At 32.0% G+C, this 24473-nt stretch overlaps 1 protein-coding gene across 1 annotated transcript in view; it reads left to right on the top strand.

The window, feature by feature from the left end:
* Positions 1-21115, top strand: part of LOC145324087 (protein dispatched homolog 1-like) — a 69435-nt gene extending 48320 nt beyond the window's left edge. Inside the window, exons 13-22 of the mRNA XM_080166712.1 lie at positions 30-165; positions 639-722; positions 12875-13024; positions 13275-13339; positions 13622-13767; positions 16459-16555; positions 18404-18482; positions 18758-18835; positions 20471-20512; positions 20967-21115. Of these exons, the coding sequence (XP_080022838.1) occupies positions 30-165; positions 639-722; positions 12875-13024; positions 13275-13339; positions 13622-13767; positions 16459-16555; positions 18404-18482; positions 18758-18835; positions 20471-20512; positions 20967-21115 (1026 nt within the window). The remainder of the gene's footprint in view (positions 1-29; positions 166-638; positions 723-12874; positions 13025-13274; positions 13340-13621; positions 13768-16458; positions 16556-18403; positions 18483-18757; positions 18836-20470; positions 20513-20966) is intronic.
* The last annotated feature ends 3358 nt before the right edge of the window (positions 21116-24473 follow it).

Here is a 24473-nt window from a genome sequence, read left to right as displayed (position 1 = left end):
ACTGTATTTATTATCTATTTATTTATCAGGGTGATGGTACAAAGTTGCAGTATGCCATGTCCTTCCTGCCTCTGGCCAGAAGTACAGCCATGATGCCCTTGTACACTTCATTGGATGGACAAGATATTGCAGATGGATCCACCAGGATTGTTGCTATGGACTTAGGTACGTATATATGTTTTAATATGTAACTGTATATATTAATTGATAGGCTAAACATAGTAAATTAGTCAACTAGGGTATACCAATCAGTTCTCAATTTCTGCTTCTCTAATTATCTATCTATCTTTCTTTTCCTATAGGTATTTTTGTCTATCTAAATATCAAAAGGCTGTCCTCTATTGTTTATGTATTTTTTCATTTATTTATCTATGAAACAAATTATTATTTTTTCTATCATGGTATATGAGGCAGTAGGTTTAATTTAATTTAAACCGTCTATCTATAAATTAATATAATTATATATAATTATTATAATTATATAATTATAGACAGATAGTTTGATAGACTTATATAAGCCTATCAAAGTGTCTGTCTATTCACTTAAGTATATGTATGTATAATATTTTCAATCTATATCTAGATATGTCTACTAGTAATCCATTACACTAGTTATCTATATATCTACATATATCTAGGTATAAAAGACAGTTTGTTCAATAAATACCTTCTGGAAGACGCCAACTTTCTATTTGTGGCTGTGGCTCTCATTTTTATCTCAGGAACATTTTCAAGTTTATATCATTTGTTGGGGGATGGAAAAATCACCACCAAATACTTCACATATGTTTAGAAACATATGAAAAATAGGTATTATGATTTGTGGATGGAAAATGGGATACTATCACTCTCCATTGCATTGTCAAAATGTTACCAAAATGGTTGCTAGAATTGCTAAAAGATTTTCTTTACAGTCAAAAAGCAATTCTAAAAATAGTCATTAAATATGTGTTGCCATAAAAATCTCTCATAATATTATATTATTCTATAATATATATATTTACTGTCAAATTGACCAATAGAAATAAATGAACCTCTTCTTTTGCTAAATGATTAATTTCTTCTTTTTTTTTGTTTTCTGGTACACAGCTATGTAAATATGTGTTTGTGCATGCATATGAATGTAATGTATGTAAAGGAGTTCCTGCATTGAAGCTAATCTAATAAAAGATTTGATACAATTGAACTGGTTAGTTTTAAGTAATCAGTTTATAATGTTGCAGACACCTCTTTCAATAATACAATAATCTATGTTTCTGTTTGACTAAGCATAATTTTATATGCCATAACTCAGCTCAGCTCAGCTGTTTTGCATTAGCACTTGTATACATATAGATTGAGAAAACAGGAAAATGGTTAATGGTGGCAATATCCTAGCTGCCCAGAAATGCCTAATTGTCAACACTTTGCTAGTTGGGTCTAGATTTGTTTGATTTTATGGTGTCACCCAACTTATCAAACACATAATTTGGGTTAATGTGGTGTGATAGTTCATTCAAGAGTTGTTTTATAAAGAACTTTAGATCTTTGATGAAAGGAACATGATGCATTTAAAGCCTGACAGGTTATATACCTTGTTGCTAAGTTAAATCAAAGCTATAAAGTTTGTTTCAAAAAAATCCATAAACTTTTTAAAATTCTTTGATATGATTAAGAGAAATTAATAATGTTAGGATACTAAACTAATATAAAAAAAAGTTGATTTATAAAATAAAAAAAAACATATTTTGAATGACATTACCTATCAGAACAAAGTAACTATTTTTTGTGTCTGTTTTTACTTTTTGTAAACTTTTTATATGATGAAATATCACTATCTGTTTTCTTACATAATACGTAGAAGAAGTATATTTTAAAGCTTATTCTCTATTGGGAGTAATTTAATGAGCACTAACCATTAAGTGAAACCATTACAAGCACTATATAGGTTTTTACAAACTAGGTAATTGAATAATTAAGGTTACTAAATGTTCTCTAGTCTATGTTTGGAGAAGAAATGAACTGATATATTCCTTACTTTTATAAGGAAAGGTTCATATATGTCATGACTTTAATAAAATGTTAAATTTACAACATCAATATACACATTTATAGACATTATTGATGGAGGAATTACTAAACAATCTTTAGTGTACATAATAGTTTTATGATGATTTTCAGAAAAAAATTTAACTAATATTCTTATATAGCATCTTAGATAACTCTATATTATATCCATTATAGAATGTACAACAACTTAACCATAATAAAAGTTCATTTGTTTTATGTAACTTTTTATAGTATAAGGCCCCCTGTTTATTACAGTATTTTATTTGTGACAAAATATCTAAAAATACCAAACTTGCTTATTGGCCATTTGGCAGACACTACACAGGAGAAGATAAAGCACAAAGGGTGTAGGCAATATATCATTCCACAGTGAGCTACATTACATTGTCAATAATATAACATTTCCAGCAAAATAATAAAATTTGCTCTCAACTTCTTAGGATATAAATCAGTTCTGTCAAAAAGAACAAAGTCTTAACAGATTAAATAACAGATCATAGAAAATAATTTATATATAAGTGTTTAATTTATTTCTAAGTGGAAAATTGTTTTTACCATTTAATATTTAAGCCCTGTGGTTAAATCTGAAAGTTAGTGAAATCAAACTTGATTTATAATATGGTTACAAATTGAAACACACACACACACACACAGATTTATTGTTTCAGCTTGAGTTTAGAATATTCTCAAATATGGAATATTTATGCAAGAATAATACTTTGTATTAGAAATTGAACTTTTTCTCATATTATCACAATTCTTTACTATCAAATGAGCCGTACAAATGCAATTTATAAAACCTTTCTGCCATTTTTAAGTTAAAACTTTAAACCCAAAAAGAAGATTAAATTTTCATTCCATTGCAAAAAACGCGATATTCAGTTTGTTTAAATATTCAATTAATTAGGTTTTTTCAAGAATTTCATGTGTGTGAAAATTTTTTGAGCGTGGGAACCATTTAATTTTCATTTAAATGATACATATGTTTTTCATTTAATTTCATTTTTAGGACCCGTGGGAACTTTTTTTTAGTGTGGGAACCATTTAATTTTCATTGAATTTCATTTTTTGGAAGTGTGGGAAAAAACAAGAGAAAAAATATGTTTTAGTATAAAGAAATGTTCTATCAGTTTCAAACCTTTTTCATTCGATAGATCATACTGACTTTGGAAAAACTGTCAGACCGATTTTTGAAATTCAATCTGTGAAAAAAGATATTCAAGTTTTAATTTTTGTTTTGAAAATATTATTTTACATGTATTGACGCCATCTTGGATTATGATAATTTTTTTTTGTTAGAAGATTTTTTTTTCTAAAATATTTTTTAAAAATTAACTTTTTACAATAAAAAAATCTTTGAACTAAATTGACCAATAATTCAAAGATTTTTTCTCTTTGATTTGGAAGATTTTTTATGATTTTTATTTTTAATGTCAAATAAAAACACAACAGTGAAAAAAATAAAAATTAAATGAAAAAACGTTTTATGATTTTATTCAAGAAATTATTTGCTAACATCACCTTTTTGTTGCAATAGAATGTTATTTAAGCAAACAAAATTTAGCATAAATGGATATTTAAATCCCTCGGTATTAAATGATGAGCTAACGCTCGATCATTTAATACCTTGGGATTTAAATATCCATTTATGCTAAATTTTGTTTGCTTAAATAACTCATTTTCATTTATTTTTCTTTGATCTATAAATGGTTTTATTTGGTTTACAAGTTTAATGCTATAAAGTTTACATTGAATTGGATAAAAAATTAGACCAAAAGTTTAGACCCAAAAGTCTAGTTTTAATTAGAAAAAATAAGAAATTTAGAAAGCTGAATAAGAATTCTAAAGAGTTTTGGTTACAAGGATTTATTCTTTGCCAAATGATGTTCAATTATCTGATTCTGTGAGGGAAGTGGCCCTTCCACTCAACATTATCTACTTTTACATTCTTATACATGTTAAACATTTGATGTTGCAGGTTCGAGTCCGGGACCAACATCAATGCACTCATCTCCCACCGCTGTTTTATATATTGATATTTTGATTATTATGTTATCATGTTATTTGTGTTATATTTGATATTGATCATATGTCCGCTGCTAATAAAATAAGATCATGTCACATTGCATTTATATCATTTGTATTACTATTTCCAGATGAGGTTTTAGTTTTAGTCTATAAGATGTATGTTTGTATTTCAGTATGATAAGCAATGCTAATTAAGAATGGCGGAAAAGTTCGGTGCTGTTAATACATGGTTTATTAGATAGGCTAATTTACAAATAGCCGGTTTTTACTCAATTAACAAATAGTAGCAGCAGCTTGTATTTTTTATAAAAGATCTACGGCAACCATGTAAAAACACACACCACTTTATCTGCTATTTAATTTTCCAAAGATTAGACCCGTAGAGGTTCGGTGATTATTTTCAAAAGTGCATTGTATCATACTCTGAAATAAACTGTAGGCCCGTAGCAAGGCCAGTGATTTAATTATTCCAATTATTAGGCCCGTAGTAAGGCCGGTGCATGATTTACAAAAATTTGTTTTGTCATAAACATTTGTTGTTTTACAAAAACATAGTTGTTATAGTTATAGTCAAGTTGTGTTTAAATAAATAAATAATATTTTGTATCAATAAAAGAAATATTCTATGTGTTTTATTTTCTTTTAATTAACGCACAACAAGGACACACAGTGTCAACAAGTAGCGAAAATAAAATATCCAAACTTTATTTCACTACAATCGGATTTTTTTTTTTCCCAAAAAAAGATCGCAAGGATAATAACCTTCCATAGTAGCGTAAACCAACAACACTTTAATGGGAAGGACGAAACCACGTCATATCCAAGACAAAAAGTACAACCGTATATCCATACACGATTGTGTAGATAAAATCAAAAGGAAAAAGGTTGTTAATAATAATAAGAGGCGAAGTTTTTTCCAAAATACTGAAACCTCATCTCACTCCCCAAAAATGACTGAAGTTAAAATCACTCAGGAAGCACCCAAACTTTCTGATTACTCCCTATACTCAGACTACAAAGATAATGTAACATTATGGAACATTATTACTGACATTCCAAAGTCAAAAAGAGGAGCGTTACTCCTAATTGGTATAAAAAACACACACGAATCATTCGGTGATAACATACAGCGTCAGCTTTTTCAAAAGCATCGCCCAGAAACGATAGCGGCAGCAGAAAACGGCGTAGACCTCATTTTAGAATTTTTAGATACGCATATAGGTAAACCGTCAAAATCGTTAAAATTTCAATGTCTCCGTGATATCGTTGATTATCGCCGTAAACAAGGGCAAGAATTTGCGGAATACGCAAAACATTTTGAATATTTAGTAGCGAAAGCGGAAAATGCAGGTTTAACCACACTGTCCACGGACATAAAAGCAGGTTTTCTTATGAATAATGCCAACCTCACGGCACAGCAAATAGAATTACTAAATTCTGTAGTCGATCTATCCAATGACGACAAACTCTACGAAAATGTTAAATCAAAAATGTTCGACATGCTCACTAATGTCTTTGGCCTCAATAAAGAAGAAAAATCTGACACCCTGTCAGATGCCTTTATGGCACAACACGAAGAGGCATTCGCTGCCTGGACCAAACGAAAAAATTTCCAAAAGGGTAAGCAGGGAAATAGTTTTCAAAATTCACAAGGGAACAATTACCAAAGTTCACAGGGTAACTACAAAAACACCCATGGGGGAAATAACCAAAACTATAAGGGCAATAATAATTTTTCAAACCAAGGGGGGCAGATAAACTCAAAAGACGCAATGGGACGCATTTTACAATGCAGAAATTGTATGTCCATAAGACATTTACAAAGAGATTGCCCATACAATCCCAAAAACCAAAATGCTAATAGGAACCAGAGGACAAATAGGCAGGCGTTTGTAATAGAAGGCGAAAATTCAGGCACGGAAGACGACATTCCGGAACACATACTAAAGGAGATAGAAGCAGAAAGGGATGCTGAAGATGATACTCAAAAACACATTTTTTTCACAACCGATGAAAATGAACTATCCAAATTCACAGCTGAAGCACTAAATGCTTCTGCATTGGACACATGCTGTTCAAGCAGTGTAACAGGTATGAAATGGCTAAAAATATACATGGAAGCTATTCCAAAGCATTTAAAACACCTTCTCTCAGGTCCACATAAAAGTAAAACTTCATTTACTTTTGGTAACCAACAATCCCTAAAATCTCAAGGAATATACAAAATTCCAGTTATCATTGCTAATGATATTCATGAGCTATCCATTGATGTGATAGAGTCAGACATACCTTTGCTCTTATCCAAAGATCACATGAAAAAGCTTGGCATAGCTATAAACTTAATCAATGACACAGCCACAGCTAATGGAAAACCCATCAAATTACATACCACGAGTGCAGGTCACTATATCATAAACCTCCTTGGACAAGATGATGCTGAAGACTCAATGGTCATGGAACATGTGATGCTAATTGATCTAGAGAAAGCTTCAATTAGAGATCAATACAAGATGCTCACTAAATTGCACAAGCAATTTGGGCATGGAAGCAAAGAGAAATTTGTAGACCTTCTCAAAGGAGCAGACAAGTGGCATGATCACTTTGATGAAATGATAGACAAGATCATTGACGGATGTGAAGGATGCATCATGAAGAAGAGATTACCAGATAGACCATCAGTAGCATACCCACTTGCTAATGATTTCAACCAGTGTGTAGCAATGGACCTAAAAATACTAAAAGGCACACCCATTCTTTATATGGTGGACTATTTCACAAGATACACCGTTGGAACGGTACTAAAATCAAAGACACCTGAGGAAGTAGTAAAAGCCTTTATGACACATTGGGTTAGATACTTCCAAAAGCCAAAGAAAATTCTGACAGACAATGGATCAGAATTCACAGGTTCAATAATGATGGAAGCTATGAGCAAACTAGATATCAAAGTTCTCACTACTGCTGTATACAGTCCCCATAGTAATGGGATTTGCGAGAAAGTACATGGACTGGCAGATGGTATTGTAGTAAGAGTACAAGCAGACAATCCTGGTATCGATCTAGAAAGTGCAGTGGCGTGGGCATGTGCAGCCAAGAACTCCCTGTCAACAGTACATGGATTTTCACCATTCCAATTAGTTTTTGGAAGACAACCAAACATTCCAAACATTATTGACGAACCACCAAATGTACTGGAGGCAAAGAGTCACAGCAAAGCACTAGAAGACCAACTGAAAGCCTTACATGAGTGCAGAGCCGCATACATGAAAACTCAAAACTGTGAGAAACTCAAGAGAGCACTCAGAACAAAGATGAGAACCGCACAACACATATACAGTCCTGGAGACTATGTTTATTACAGAAGACAGATTGATGACAGATGGCTAGGACCAGGTAAAGTGGTATACCAAGATGGCAAAGTGATCTGTGTGAGACATGGAAAGTACTTTGGACAAATTCATGCCAACAGACTGCACCCAGTCAAACCGGAACTAGCTGCCAAGATAAAAATAGAAGAAGGAGATACCACAAAAACAGAGGATAAATCAACAAACAAAGAAGTTGACAGCAAGGAAGAAAAGGAAACACACACAAAGAACACTCAGGAAATCTCACAATACGATCTTGCCCAAATTGAAGATGAAATCACAGAAACAGAAGATAATGCTACAGATGATAGGTCTGAAAATAGCCATGAAGATATAAACACAGAGGAACCAGGACAACAAGAAAAAAAGAAGCCTGGTAGACCAAGTAAGAAAAGCAAATCTCACAAAATACAAGTAACTATACTCAAAAAGGCAGAAAAAGTACAAATCAAGCTGGATGGCACTTGGCACAATGCAACAGTCACCAGCAGTTGCAAAAGAACAGGAAAGTACCCAAACTGGTATAATTTCAGTCTTGAGAATGGTGAAGTATTAAGTGACGATATCGAAAATCTGGAGATTAGAAAAGTGGAAGAACCAAGGGTTGAAAGGAGAGAGAGAGAGGACAATTCAGAGAAAAATCTTCCGGAAGAAGTATTGGCCACTTTAGTAGCGAAGGATGAAACAAACACTCCTGAAGCACTGGAAGCTAAACAAAAAGAACTGGACAAACTACAACACTTTGATACTTACGATATCATAGAGGATGAGGGACAAGAGTACATAACCACACTGTGGGTGCTTACCATGAAAGGAGAGGAAGTGAGAGCAAGATTGACAGCTAAGGGTTTTCAAGAGATTCATGATGTACCCAAGGAATCACCAACCATGCATAAACATACATTGAGAATAATTCTAGCCATTGCTGCAACAAAAGGCTGGCAAATCAGTGCAAGCGATGTAAAATCTGCTTTTCTTCAAGGGAATGAACTAGATAGAACAGTTCTGGTAAAACCTCCAAAAGAAGCAAACCTGACAAAGAAGCTGTGGAGACTAAAGAAATGTCTTTATGGTCTCAAAGATGCAAGCAAGAAATGGTACGAAAAAGTCAAGAATAGATTGGAAAAACTGGGATTCAAAAAATCAGCCTATGACTCAGGATTTTTCTACTTTCTCAATGAAAAGGGAGAACTAGAAGGAGTGATTGGCCTACATGTTGATGATTTTATTCACTGTGGCACTGAATTTTTCAACAAGAAAATTCTACCCCAAGTTCTTGAAACTTTCCAAATGGGAAAGTCAGAAAGTGAATCCTTCATGTATACAGGATTCATGCTCAATCAAACAAAAGATGGCATCACCCTTGATCAAGAGAAATATGTGGAAGGAGTCAGAATTCCTCAAATTGAGGCAAAAAGATTGAGCCAAGTCAACGAGGATATGACACCTGAGGAACTAACACTATTAAGACAAATGACAGGCGCCATAAACTGGACTGTCAGGGCCACCAGACCAGATATTGCATTTGAGATGATTGAGACATCAACGAAAATGCAAGGAGGCAAGGTAGCTGATCTTAAGGCTGCAAGGAAAACCATGATGAAACTCAAAGACGTAGCCAAGATAAAAATCAGCAACCTCAAGGATTTCAAAAATGTAGAAATCTGGTCTTTTACAGACGCTAGCTTTGGCAACCTCAACAACGGGGTCGATAGCGCACAGGGATATATCATGTTCCTAGTCAATACAATCACAGGTGACTGCGCTCCAATCGAGTGGAGATCAAACAAGATCCAAAGAGTCACCAATTCCACACTTGCAGCAGAAACGATGAGCCTTACCACAGGCATAGATGCGTCAATAGCCACAAGATGGTTCTTGAGAGAAATCATGGGTGAAAAATACGATTTCCCCATCATAGCCATTGTGGACAACAAAGACGCCTATGAAGCTACTCACAATTCCACTGACGTCAGTGAAAGGAGGCTAAGAAGAGAAATAGGAATGGTGAAGCAGTGGTTGAAGGAAGGAGACATCAAGAAACTAGTCTGGGTGCCAGGAGATCTTCAAGCCGCGGATATCCTGACAAAGAAAGGTGTAAATCCCACAAAGCTCATGATGATCCTACAATCTGGAAAACTGGGCTCTGAATACATCAGAGCTATCAAAAATTAAGTTTTCAAACAAATATTAAATTTTGTCTTCTCAAAGATGAAATTTAACCTTAATTTTTCAATAGTACAAAAATTTTTTTCAAATTTTATTTTCTTCATGTTCAAATAATTAATTCAATTTAATATTTTCAAAAGTTTAAAATAATTTCACAACCACTTGAAAGGTAAATCCCATACCATCAAAACTATTACAAAGACGACTTTAAAATAACTACGAGTTACGTTGTAGATACAAAACAACGGAAGTAAGCTAATTAAACTTCTTTTTTTCCAACTACGACGCAACAACTAACGAAAGCGCAATACGCGGCATTTTTCACAATAACGGAAGTTCTTTTTTAACCAACCACGGATCTGATCGGACGTGTTTCATTACCATTGGATTTTATTTTTCTCAAAAAAGTGACTTTTCATGTGTTTTATTCGAAATAAAGCATCAGTTTTCGCTTTGTTTTACAGCAAAAAACCTCCTGATTTCCAAATAAATCATCTCGAGTTTCCAAGGTAAAGAATTTATCCAAAAATTCTTAATTTAGGCAATTTTCTCTATTTCAGATTTTTTATTCAAACCATTATTTGTCGTTTTATATCTTTAAAAATAAAATCACTGACAAATATTTTTCAAAAAGTCATCGCGGCTATTATGATAATAAAAGTTGAACACAAGTTGTCATTTTCTAAAAATTATTTTGTTCCTTGAATTTTTTTACAACAAATATTAAAATACGAATAAAATTTATCAAGTTTAGTATTATAATTTAACATTATCCAAAAGTTTTTTTTGTTATCTCCTAACTCTCTCTACTGTGTTTACAATCAAGATCTATTTAACAAAAAAAGTAGTTTATTTTTCCTACAAACAATTCCCAAAGGTTTCATAAAACTTTACAATTTTCCGTTTCCCAATAACTAATGTTTTAAGCTATTTCAAGTTTTCACAAAAATTGTTTTCTTTTCAAAGAATCTAATTTTTTTCAAAAATTTCAGTATGGCTGAGAGAAGAGACAGCGGCAACATGAGCGTGCAGGAGAGCTCCGACGAGGACTGGGACAAGCACGAGCCGAAGGTTGTCAAGCAGACTGGACCCATCCACCTTCATTATTCGGACTTTGAATTGGAGACCCCAGCTGGTGCTAAGGTGAAATACATTCACCTGAAGGAAAAATCTCTCCAGGAATTCGGAGAGATGCTCCTGTCGGCGATGGAGAGAGAGGAGAGGCCAATGTACATCACGGTTGATGTATTAACAGCTTTTTTTCTAGAGGAAAGCTATGCCGACATCACCTCGGTGATAAAGGCAGTGACGGAGGCCTCGTTAGAATCGGGCCGTCACCGCGTGACATGGAGCACCTTGAGGTACTGCCCGGACAACGAACGCTACTGGAGCGACTTGGGTGACCTCAACAGCTGGATCCGTATGTATACAGCCCAGACGGGCGACCAGCAGCTTTCGCTCCATAAGCTGTACCTGAAGCCTAGAGGCAACCAGCTCTTCACCTTCGCCGAGATGTATAACGAATGGTGGAATAAGACAGCACTAGGCCTAGTTCCCAGCAGTGCAGCAGTGGTGGTCAACACCACCTGGACGGAGAAGCATCATTCTCATGCCTATCTGAGTCCCAGGCTGCCTAGAGAACCGAGTAAGGAGGCGCTGCCCATCCCCTGTCCGTTGGGGATGACGCCAGAGTACACCGAGGATGAGAGGATCCTTTCCATACTGAAGAGCCGTGGACTCTGGAGAGGTCGCAGGACCAGAAGCGCGTCAAGGCGCGTCAGCACGAGGAAGGGGAGCCACAGGACGTTGTCCCGGGAGAGGGCCGACAGCCTCGTTTCGGGAGCCCGCCCGAGAGGTGCCAGGACGCCGGACTCGGTGTCAGCCCTGGAGAGGCTCTTGAACAGAGTCAGCAGGATGCCGAGAAAAGACGACCCCCACTCAACAGAGCGCGAAGCTTCCAAGGTAACGTCCAAGATCGCGGAGCTATACACAGCTAAATGCCAGGAGTTGACGCGGTATCAGCTCGAGGTCGAGAGCCTTCGCCTCGAGATCGAGCTCGTCAGAGAGGCTCGCGACGTTAAGATGGAAGCAGAGTTGAATAAATTGAAGGATGAAAACAGATACTTGAAGGAAGCGCACAATAGAGCTGATAGACTGGCGGATAAATTAACAGACATCAAGGAGTCGCTGCGTGTGGAGAATGACAAACTCTACGATGAATTGCAGTTGTTAAAGATGACAAAAAAGGAACGAAGAGCCCATAGGAGGAAACAAGATGGTAAGAAACATTAAGTAATGTTAAACATTTGATGTTGCAGGTTCGAGTCCGGGACCAACATCAATGCACTCATCTCCCACCGCTGTTTTATATATTGATATTTTGATTATTATGTTATCATGTTATTTGTGTTATATTTGATATTGATCATATGTCCGCTGCTAATAAAATAAGATCATGTCACATTGCATTTATATCATTTGTATTACTATTTCCAGATGAGGTTTTAGTTTTAGTCTATAAGATGTATGTTTGTATTTCAGTATGATAAGCAATGCTAATTAAGAATGGCGGAAAAGTTCGGTGCTGTTAATACATGGTTTATTAGATAGGCTAATTTACAAATAGCCGGTTTTTACTCAATTAACAATACATAACTTAAAATTGTCTCTTCAAGGACTTCAAGAGAGATAAAGATAGAATTCAGATGATCAACATTTCTATTTAAATTTTGTTCTTTTACTTAAGAAAATACAATGTCAAATGCCTTTATGAAATCATAGAAATGAAAGTATATATTGTTTAAATTTTAAATTTAAGAATTAAAAAAATTTGTCATTTATTCTGAAAATTATTGTTCTACTGAATATTATTTTTTCTCTATTATGTTTTTTTAAAACATAGAGTTATAATTGTGATTTTAAGTATCAAAGTAGTTGAACAAACCATAAAAAGTAAGAACAGTTACAACTTCATACTTGGATGATACAATTTACCCTAATCCAATTAACTTAGCTTTATACAACATCACATTTATATTCATTAAAGCTTAAACTCTACTGTAATTCTAATGATTGTAAAATAACAGAACCACAAAAAGCTCAACCCAAATGTTTTACTGCTAAAAGTTATAGAAGTTTTGTTACACATGGAAAATTTTGTATTGCTTTGTTCCTCATGTGAAATTTTTTTGATCATGATTTTCTGTTGTATAATAGAAAATTAAATTGGAATTAAAAACTTGATAACTGAACTTCTGCAGTGTGGAGCTTTACCAGCTCGTTGACCATCACCTTTGCAGCCCTGACCTCCATCCTGTTCGCCATCCTGACTGCATACTTTATCTACACCTGCATCTTCAACCTCAAGTTCTTTCCCTTCATGAATATCTTGGCTGTTATCATAACATTAGGTATGGTATTTAAGTAACAGACAGAAACATTAAAATAACAAAAGACAGACAACATTAAAAGAAGTTCAAGAAAAAAATAGATTGACAAAGCATATATTTATAGAATTTCAAACAGACAGACAAACTTGCAAAATTAAAAACAGATAGACTAAGAGACAGAAAGAAAGACAAACAAACAGACAGACAAAAAGACAGACCTACAGAATGACATACAAGCAGACAAATACTCTTATAATGAATATTTCTTTAGGTGTTGGAACTGATGATACCTTCATCCTGTGTAAAGTTTGGAATCAAAGCCTCAGATCTTTTAAGGTATTATCATTTCTAAAAAGCACCGCTACTCTACTTTGTGGTTATGTATGTATATTAGTACATCTAGTAATGCAATTTTAACATTTAAATATTATTGAATATTTTAGCTTTTATACTACTTTTTAGAACCAACCACCAAAATTAATTTAAAGTACCCAAACTTTTGGAGCCAACGATAAAGATAAATAAGTAATAAAACTTTGGGCACTAGTGTAACTTACAGGTCACTTCCCTTCCTAATAGTTTAGTCAAAACTTTAAGATATAATTTTGCTTGTTTTAGATGAACGAGAAAACTCCAAGCCTGGAAGAGTTGGTGAGCTTCACTCTACAGCACGCTTCTTTTAGTATGCTAGTGACGAGTCTTACTACGGCGGCTGCTTTCTTTGGATCCATTGTTTCAAGTATTACAGCTATTAGATGCTTTAGGTATTTATTTCTTTTTTAATTTACTATACTAGTGGCTTCTTAGAATCTAGAAGCTTCATTGCATTGCACAGTTATGGAATCTTGACCACAAAGATTTTTTTATCCAATCTTGACAAGTGAGGTATTTTTGGAAAGAGGAATATCCATAGAAAACGCCTATGTAAATTAGAAAATCCGCAGAAATCATATTTGCAAGTTATTGTCAAAAATCTGCAATGTTAATTTGCAAAATTAATTTGATGCCTTAAGTGACTTTTTTAGAAAAAAATCTTTTATGAAATGTGTTTATCTATAAGTTTAGAACATACTTGAGGCAAAACAATTTTCTTTAGTGTTACTTTTTTCACCTTATATATAAAAAAAGCAGTTTCTTACAATTTATGATAAAAAAAGGTATAGGAACAAAAAATATGTTTTTTCTTGATGTAAACACAATAATTGGCATAAAATCTATCATCCTGAATGTAAAAATATAGAATCCTTTTTAGAGCAAATATAGTGCAAAAAGTAACTAAGACATTTTTGCAAAGTATGAAAATCTAAAGTAAATAGTTCTTTTTGTTTTTGATATACATATAAGATAAATGTATATAAAATTAGTGATCAAAAACTATAAAACAAGTTATAACTTTTTTAACCCTATCATAGATTAAAATGCACTTTTAAGTTTACTCATTACCAAAGTTGCACATAAAAACTCTTTTTATTAAATTATTAAACAAAAGAAATTCAAATCAACAATTAGGCGTTTTTTATAATGCAGTAGACCATTTTGTAGTTGGTTTTTTTGGCATTTATTTTGTTTAATTACTTCATAAAAAGAGTTTATATGTACTACTTCGGTAATTCTTAAACCTTAAAGTGAAATTTAATCAATGACAGTGTTGAAAAAACTTATACCATGTTTTATAGTTTTTGATCACTATTTTTATATACATTTATCTGATATGTATATCAAAAGCAAAAAGAACTATTTTCTTTAGATTTTTGTACTTTGCAAAAATGTCTTAGTTACTTTTTGCACTATATTTGCTCTAAAAAGGATTCTATATCTGATTTTTACATTCAGGATGATAGATTTTATGCCAATTATTACACCAAGAAAAAACATATTTTTTGTTCCTATACCTTTTTTTATCATAAAATGTGAGAAACTGCTTTTTTCATATATAAGGTGAAAAAAGTAACACTAAAAAAAATTTTTTTGCCTTAATTATGTTCTAAACTTATAGATAAACACATTTCATAAAAAGATTTTTTTCTAAATCTGTCATTTAAGGCATGAAATTAATTTTGCAAATTAACATAGCAGATTTTTGCAAATAACTTGCAAATATGATTTCTGCGGATTTTCCAATTTACATAGACGTTTTCTATGTATATTCCTCTTTCCAAAAATACCTCACTTGTCAAGATTGGATAAAAAATTCTTTGTGATCAAGATTCCATAACTGTGATTGGGGAACCATATTGGTTTAGCGGTTAGCTAGATCCTTTGGTATGGACAGGCAGACATATAGACAATATGTTACTTTTAAACAGGGATATCAGAATTTTAATTCAACTGTTTATGCATAGCATATGTATCAAGCCTTTTGCTTTTCAAGATACATTTAGTAGATCAATACTCTGTATGTTTTACCTAATTAGTCATAAAAATTTAAAGGACACCTCCAAATATTTATTTTTGCAGCTTACAAGAAAGAACATTGTATATTTGTTTTAATGATTAACCTTTGCCTTCCATATATTTTGTCATCCTTTAAAAAGACCAATATCAAAACAGAGATGCAAAAAGACCAATATCAAAACAGAGGTGCAAAAATTAAAACCATGTTATTTTGTCCCATATTAAAAGGGGGACAAATTTGATTTAATTTCATCTTGAAAACATAAATCAGATGAAGATGTTATCAAAACAAGTGCAACTTTGAAGCTATGTTTGTTTATTTAGACTAGGATTCTATAATAATGCAGGGACTAGGGATGCTATTCTGACAAAAAAAATTCCCATTAACCCTCTTCCCGTATAATTTTAAAGTTACGTATTATGTTATATGATGTTGAAGTAAAAAAAAATAATGTTTGCTTTAAGTGTTATGTAATTTATGGTGCTAAAGATATGTTTTTATCTAAAAAGCATCGTTTTATTATCATACATATATCTTGCTCATAAATATTATTTTGCTTTGGAAGATTTCTTTTAATATGTTTCCATTTTCTGATTAATGAATTAAAATTGTTTGCTAAATGTCTTTTACTTGTATTATTTGCACTTTTTCGTGAATATTCAACATACTGACAAAAATTCATAATACTTGGTCTTTTGTTCTTGAATCTACTTAATAACTTAATTGGTCCTCCGTACATTTTCACATTTTAGGTTTTGTCAAATCTTAATTGGGATGTAAAATTCAGCAATGTCCAAATTTTTCCACAAGGTTTAATCTACAAATGGGGTAACTTTGTTTATCATAAAAGGAAATGTACCTAAATCATATTTTTGTCATGCAACTTAAGATCCCTATTTTTTAATGATATCAACACATATGTGAAAAGTTTTGTGATTTAAAATTTTCTTTAAATACATTCTTTTTATTTATAACCATTTAATAGCTGATCTTTAAATCACTTTGACCGTAGGTCTCAATGTCCATCTTTGCTCTAATCTAATTATATTTTGTATTTTAGTATATTTGCTGGTCTCACCATAATCTGCAACTTTTTCCTAATGGTCACATGGGTACCCGCATGGATTATTCTTCATTATCAAATTATGTCCGCCCAGGTATCTATCTATCTTTTTATATATCTATGTATATATCTATTATATATGACTATCAATAAATCTATCTATCTGTTTATCTAACTATCTATCTATCTAACTGTAGGGGCGCCGTGGCTCAGTGGTAACACACTGAACTACGGTGGTGAGAGTTCGAGTTCAATTCTCCGTGTGTTGACTCGAATTTCTCATTCGCAATAATAATCACGCAACTTCCCCTGGTTGTGTTAGAAGGGGATTATTGGGTAAGTTTGGATACTCAATATTCACGTACATAATATCAGTACTACCCTTATCCCAAGCTCCTCTGAGGAGAGCGTCATTCATTACGGTGACTTAATTTGGGACACCTGCCATACTCGGCGAGGGTGAGGTAATAATGAGTAGCTCTCATGAGACAGCGGGTCAAGTCATAATGTGCTTGAACGTGGAGCTTGATAGCCCTAGTGGCTATACAAAAGTGGCTCAGCCTACTCCATGACTACTTAGGCCCAAACCCTAAGAAACTATGGCTAATCAATCAATCAATCAATCTATCTAACTGTCTATCTATCTATCTAATTTGGATACCAGCAAGAATTATTCTTCATTATCAAATTATGTCTGCACAGGTACCTATCTGTCTATCTTATTATCTGTCGGTATTTCCATCTATCTATCTATCTACCTGGCCTTATGCCCAGGTATCTTATCTATTTTTTAACTATCTATCTATTTATCATAAATATCTTTTTATCTGTGTGTAACTCTGTATTTATCTCCTCAATTCATTTTGAAAGGATTTTTAAAATAGAGTGTACTTTCACTTCCGCATATAAATCATCAGAACTACCTATTGTTCTATTACAACAGCGCAAACATAGACGTCCATGAATGGGGGTAATAGGGTGTTAACTCCACTCAAACTATGAAACCCCTATTTTTACCATCCTCAGAATATAAAGCTTGAACAACCTAGATCTATGGTATAAATGTATATACAGACAACTACCTCCCTTCCTTTTTCAAAGACCTCTTTCGTCTGCTTCTAAATTATTTTCTGCTACTTGGCTGTGTTAATATAAGCGACACCATTGGTTGATTTTCAATGAACCAAAAGAAAGGTTGCACAAGGCGGTTGTGATGGGGAGATGCAGTTATTTTAACCCTTTTTCCCTTTCTGCCATTTCTCTTTTGATTCCCTTTAAATTACTATTCTCATAGTTTTGGCTTTTTATGGGGATCTTAAGGGATAAGACACTGGAGGATAAATTGATGCGCTGAACATTACCTAAAATTACCTAAACTTTATATTTAACTTATTGGTTGAAAAGTTTGGACACTGGTAGTTTGTTCAAACTTTGATTAATGTATCAACCGTATATGAGATGGTTGTAAAGCGTTTGCAAACCATAATAATTTACAGTCCAATGTCCCCTCCCTCTCTGAAATTTTGCCAAATTGCGAATATTTCTGCTATTGCGAATATAAACACGTGTGCGGATGCGTATTCCCACTTTGAAATATCACGGTCAATTTAACTCAAATAAAATAAAATTTTACACATTTTTAATTTTCAAAGCTTTTCACAAATTCGAATAAAATAAATATTTTAAATTTTTCAAATATTTTTAGATTTTTGATAAAATTGAACTATACAAATGAATATGATATTTTGTTCTTTATCAATTAAAATTCAACAACATTCGTTGCATAAAAAACTAATTTATTATTATGTCCTAATTTTTTTATCAATAATTTATTAATCTACAGAATGATAGTTATTTAAATTTATCTCCTTTGTCTTCATAATTTTGTACTTAAATATATCAAACAAAACAATATAATTGGTCTAAATAATGATTATTTTAGGTGCTACACAGGCGTCTACCAGTGGAACGATTGGATAATTTTGTCACCAAAACACTAGAAATTTATTCAAAATTTACAGGTAAATGTCATCTTTATTGATGTTCTCCCCTAATTATAATTAACAAAATCATCCCTTATGTGAGATCCAATGCCCTCAGCAACACGTCCTGATATTTTTCATATTGTTTATTATGTTCAAAGAAAATCTTGACGGGCAGACCAAAAAAAACTTGCTTCTTATTTGGATTGACTGACTTGGCCCGGTTTTCATAATATTTGAGTATATAACAACTAAATTACAGTTAACTCTTCTTTTTAGTAAATTATTTATAAATTAACTTAATATTATTTTAGGCTGTGTTTCAAAGTTTTTTGAAAAAATTCTTCCAATGATGATTGTCAGACCAAGACTTATGTGGATTATTTTATTAGGTAATACAATAGATAGATAGAAAAATACTACATATAGGTAGATAGATGGATAGATAGGTGATCAGTTGTACATATAGGAAGCTTCACTTATGATGATTGTCAGACCAAGGCTTCTGTGGATCATTTTACTTGGTATGAAAGATAGATAGATAGATGAATAATTGAATAGATAGATAGGTCGGTGGATGGATGGATAGATAAACAGATGGATAGAAAGCTTTACTAAAGATGATTGTCCAATGAATGGCTTATGTAAATAATTGTATTAGCTATGATAGTTTTATAGATGGTTAGGTGAATAGATAGATACATGGATAGATTAACAGATGGATAGAAAGAAAGCTTTACTATTGATGATTGTCAGACCAAGGCTTATGTGGATTATTTTATTAGGTAAGAATGATGAATATATAGATGGATAGGTAAACAGATGGATAGAAAGCTTTACTAAAGATGATTGCCCAATGAATGGCTTATGTAAATAATTTTACTAGCTATGATAGATTGATAGATAGTTAGGTGAACAGATTAACAGATTAGATTAACAGATGGATAAATAGAAAGCTTTACTGTAGATGATTGTCAGACCAGGGCTTTTGTGGATTATTTTACTAGGTATGAAAGATAGATTGAAAAATACAACATATAGGTAGATAGATAAATAGATAGATGATCAGATGGACAGATAGAAAGCTTTACTATTGATGATTATTAGACAAAGGCTTATGTGGATTATTTTACTAGGTATGAAAGATAGATAGATAGATGGATTATTGAATAGATGGATAGGTAAACAGATGGATAGAAAGGTTTACTAAAGATGATTGCCCAATGAATAGAAAATAATTTTACTAGCTATTATAGATTGATAGATGGTTAGGTTAACAGATTAACAGATTAGATTAACAGATGAATAGATAGAAAGCTTTACTATTGATGATTGTCAGACCAAGGATTATGTGGATTATTTTATTAAGTAATACAATAGATAGATAGATAGAAAAATACAACATATAGGTAGATGGATCGATAGATAGGTGATCAGATGTACAGAAAGAAGCTTTACTTATGTTGATTGTTAGATCAAGGCTTATGTTGATTATTTAATTAAGTAAGACGAATGGTAAATATATAGATGAATAGTTAAAGACAAATATATAGATAAGTAGATGGATAGATAAACATAGTGATAGAAAGAAGCTTCACCAATGATGATTGTCAGACCAATGCTTATGTGGATTATTTTATCAGGTATGAAAGATAGATAGATAGATGGATAATTGGATAGATAGATAGGTTGGTGGATTGATAGGCAAACAGATAGAAAGAAAGCTTTACTAAAGATGATTGTCCAATGAATGGCTTATGTAAATAATTTTTCTAGCTATGATAGATAGATTGAGAGATGGTTAGGTGAAAAAGAAAGATAGATAGAGAGAGTAACATACGGATAGATAGAAAGCTTTACTATTGATGATTGTGAGACCAAAGCTTATTTGGATTATTTTAATAGGTAATTTGATAGATAGATAGAAAGAAAGATAGATAAAATGGATAGGTAGATGGTTAAGACCAAACTCGTGTGAATAATTTATGATTTTGGTTCAAGTATTTGAATATGTATTATTATTTTAGGTCTTGGTGTTTTGATCAGTTTTGTCTTCCTTTTCTATCCAGGTAAAAAGAAACCTGTATATTATTACAACAGCACAAAATTTAGATTGTAAATTTTAGAGCAGCTTTGCATTTAAAAAGTAATAGCTTAAACTTTTTAGAATTGCATCTTCTATATTGTATGTAGTTATTTCTTCTAAGAAAGATAGCTTACACATTTCCTGTAGAATCCCAGATTTATTTGGGGATTCCCAGAACCATTAGGGGTTTACCAAAACTATTTTACCAACAAAAAAAAGTAGCTACATCGAGAAAAAAAATACTACGGCCTATGTATTCGAAGGGGTAGAGAAGGGAAAATTTAAATCTGTTTATAAAATAGCCTAAAATCACTTTGGAAGCTAACTTCAAATGGGGAAATCAATCGGTTAGTAAGATTTTAAGCTACAAACATATTCATCCTATTACTTTTATAATTAGGTTATCATCTATTAATCTATGTACACATCTATTTCAGGATTGAGATTACCTAACACAGATCAGCTTCAGTTATTGAAGGGGAATCATCCTGTGGAGAAATATGACCTTCAATTCAGGAAAACACATTACTTCAATTTTGATTATTTTCTCAATATCTTAAATTATTGTTCCGTTACAGAATTTTGAAAAAGCGAAGCTTTGATCTTTTAGGCATGTTAGAATTGCCCTATCTTTGCATAGTGACTCCTGAAACAGTTAGGTACAATATAGGAAGCGTATAATTTTTACCAAAATGAATGCTAGATATTTAGGCATCATTCATACGTGATGTAGTTGTCCTATTTGTATGTTTACAAATGTTAATTAATGAGGCTATAAGGGATCATCTAATTGGCGAAGCATCTTCGTAATGTAGCCCTAAAACATCAGTACATCTATGAGCTTTTTAACGTGTTTACAACAAATTCTAATTAAAATTTTAAATATTCTCTTTCATTTTCAAAAGTGCAGTTAATGTGTGTTAGTCAATTTTCTTATTTTTCGTTCATTGAAGAGTACCTATACACAAAAATCATAGATATACAATTAATGTATTCTTGACTTTAAAAAAACATTTAATAGTCAAGAATAGATAGATAGATATTTTGCAATAATCTTCAATCTTCATATGCTGGTTTTTATCAGAAAATAGATTCACCATAAACCGATCTATAGATGAATAGATCGAGGAAATAGCCTAAAACCATGGCATAAATAGGAGGCATATGACCTGAAAAGCAAGTCCTACTCGAATCAGTGGTAAGGAAGAAATAAATTCTTTTCAGCAAATAAACATTATTCTAGTTTGTTAAGTGATAGAACTTAACTAGAATTATATTTCTTTGTCAGTTTTATCTAGTATCTTTCTATCCATCTATCTATCTATATTTGTATCTATCTATCTATGATAATACTATATAAATTCTTATCGTATTGCAGGACTCAATAAAAATAGATTACAATTTCTCTATTTTAGTTTTATCTACATTCTACAATAGATCTATCTATTTCTGTGTCAACTTATCTATACAGTATTCATCTACCTATTTATCTTTATGTCTATTTTTATCAATCTATCTGCCTATTTTTGTATCAACCTATCTATACAGTATAGTATATCTATCTATCTTTTTCTTTATTTATCTATCTATGATCATACTAAATATTGTTTTTAAAGTGTTGGACTCAATAAAAATAGATTACTTTTTAAAAGCGCAGCTTTTCTATAATTAGGGTTGGTCCGTACGTCCGTCCGAGATAGATATACTAAAAATGTAAGTATTTCCAAAACATTATCCTGTATCAAGCAGTTTTTCAACAAATTTACTTGCAATTTTGATTCGACTCTTTCGATACTTTTATATTCTGATTATTCAGACACTAGACAAGTGTTAATGTCCGATTGTCCTGCCGTTTCAGTGCTTCGCTTTTATGGATGTTGTCATCCTTGTTAACATTTTCTCTACTTAAGTACTATCTACAATATATCTTTCTACATATCCTATTATATAAATTAATAAGTTTTTTTTGTCTGAAGCTTAAGATTTCAATAACTACTAAACTGATTGAGTTCTCCTTTTTTGGTGAAGCTTCACTTAGATCCATGGATAGTTTTAGGCTATTTCAAATTTTTTATTGAATTCTTTTGATGGTTTTAGACCACTAGAAGCTAGGGAAGCAGCCGCTATTTTTTTTATAAACTATCTATACAGAATACACCTACTTATCTATCTATCCGCCTATCTATTCATCTATCTATCTACAAATCTAACTATGATGATACTATATATTGTTATTATAGTGTAGGACTTAATAAAACTAAATTTGTGTCTCCTAGTTCTATATTTTAGAACTATCTATTATATATCTATCTACCTATTCATCTATCTATCTACAAATATAACTATGATGATACTATATATTGTTATTATAGTGTAGGACTCAATAAAACTAAATTGGTGTCTCCTAGTTCTATATTTTAGAACTATCTACAATATATCTATCTATCTATTCATCTATCTATCTTCAAATATATCTATGATGATACTATATATTGTTATTATAGTGTAGGACTCAATAAAAATAAATTGGTGTCTCCTAGTTCTATATTTTAGAACTATCTACATATATCTATCTATCTATTCATCTATCTATCTACAAATATAACTATGATGATACTATATATTGTTATTATAGTGTAGGACTCAATAAAACTAAATTGGTGTCTCCTAGTTCTATATTTTAGAACTATCTATTATATATCTATCTATCTATTCATCTATCTATCTTCAAATATATCTATGATGATACTATATATTGTTATTATAGTGTAGGACTCAATAAAAATAGATTGGTGTCTCCTAGTTCAATATTTTAGAACTATTTACAATATATCTATCTATCTATTTATCTATCTATCTATCTATCTATCTATCTATCTATCCTTCTGTTTATTCATCTATCTATCTACAAATATAACTATGATTATAGTATATATTGTTATTATAGTGTAGGACTCAATAAAACTAAATGGTGTCTCCTAGTTCTATATTTAGAACTATCTACATCTATCTATCTATTCATCTATCTATCTACCTGTCTATCCTTCTATCTATTCATCTATCTATCTACAAATATATCTATGATGATAGTATATATTGTTATTATAGTGTAGGACTCAATAAAACTAAATTGGTGTCTCCTAGTTCTATATTTAGAACTATCTACATTATATCTACCTATCTATTCATCTATCTATCTACAAATGTATCTATGATGATACTATATATTGTTATTATAGTGTAGGACTCAATAAAACTAAATTGGTGTCTCCTAGTTCTATATTTTGGTTAGAATAAGATTTTCTTTTATCTTTCTTTCTCTGCGTAGATGCAAGGAGGGAGGGGACAATGGGGTGTTTATTACACTAGTCCCCCAAAGTTTTAAAATAAAGTTTTTTTATTCATTGGCTTAACAACGTTGGGGACTTGAATTTTGATTGGTAAGTTCATTAAGTTCAGTGTCTTAACGTTTCAACCATTAATTGTCATCTACAAGGGTGATAGTGTGTATTATCATTGAGAAGTACACTAATTTACCGGCCATTGTCTTATCCCTTTAGATCCGTGGCATAGATATACGCAGTACAAAGTGACATGTAGTTCAGGGATTTGAGGGATAAGACATCTTATGATAATTTATCTATAGTTATTCCTGTTGAATTTTAACTATCAGTTGAAACGTTTTGAACTAACCAATCAAATTCCAAAGCTTCTTTAAATAACAAATTATGATATCGGGGTAAAATCATTTGGGTACCAGTTAGTCCAGTGTCCTTTCTCTACCTGCATGCATTCAAACAATGATATTTATGTGAATGAGTAGGGTATTAGTTAACTCTCACACATCTATAGTTATAGTTTAAGAGTAGATGTGAATTTAAAATAAAAAACTTTCTTAACTCTCAGATTCAAATTATACAACCTCATTTTAGTACCCAAAGTTT

This window comes from Acartia tonsa, chromosome 7 (genome assembly GCF_053477335.1).
Source record: "Acartia tonsa isolate MP-2025a chromosome 7, ASM5347733v1, whole genome shotgun sequence".
NCBI lineage: Eukaryota > Metazoa > Arthropoda > Copepoda > Calanoida > Acartiidae > Acartia > Acartia tonsa.
Note: the sequence above shows the minus strand (reverse complement) of the source record. Positions and strands in the feature narration are given on the sequence as shown.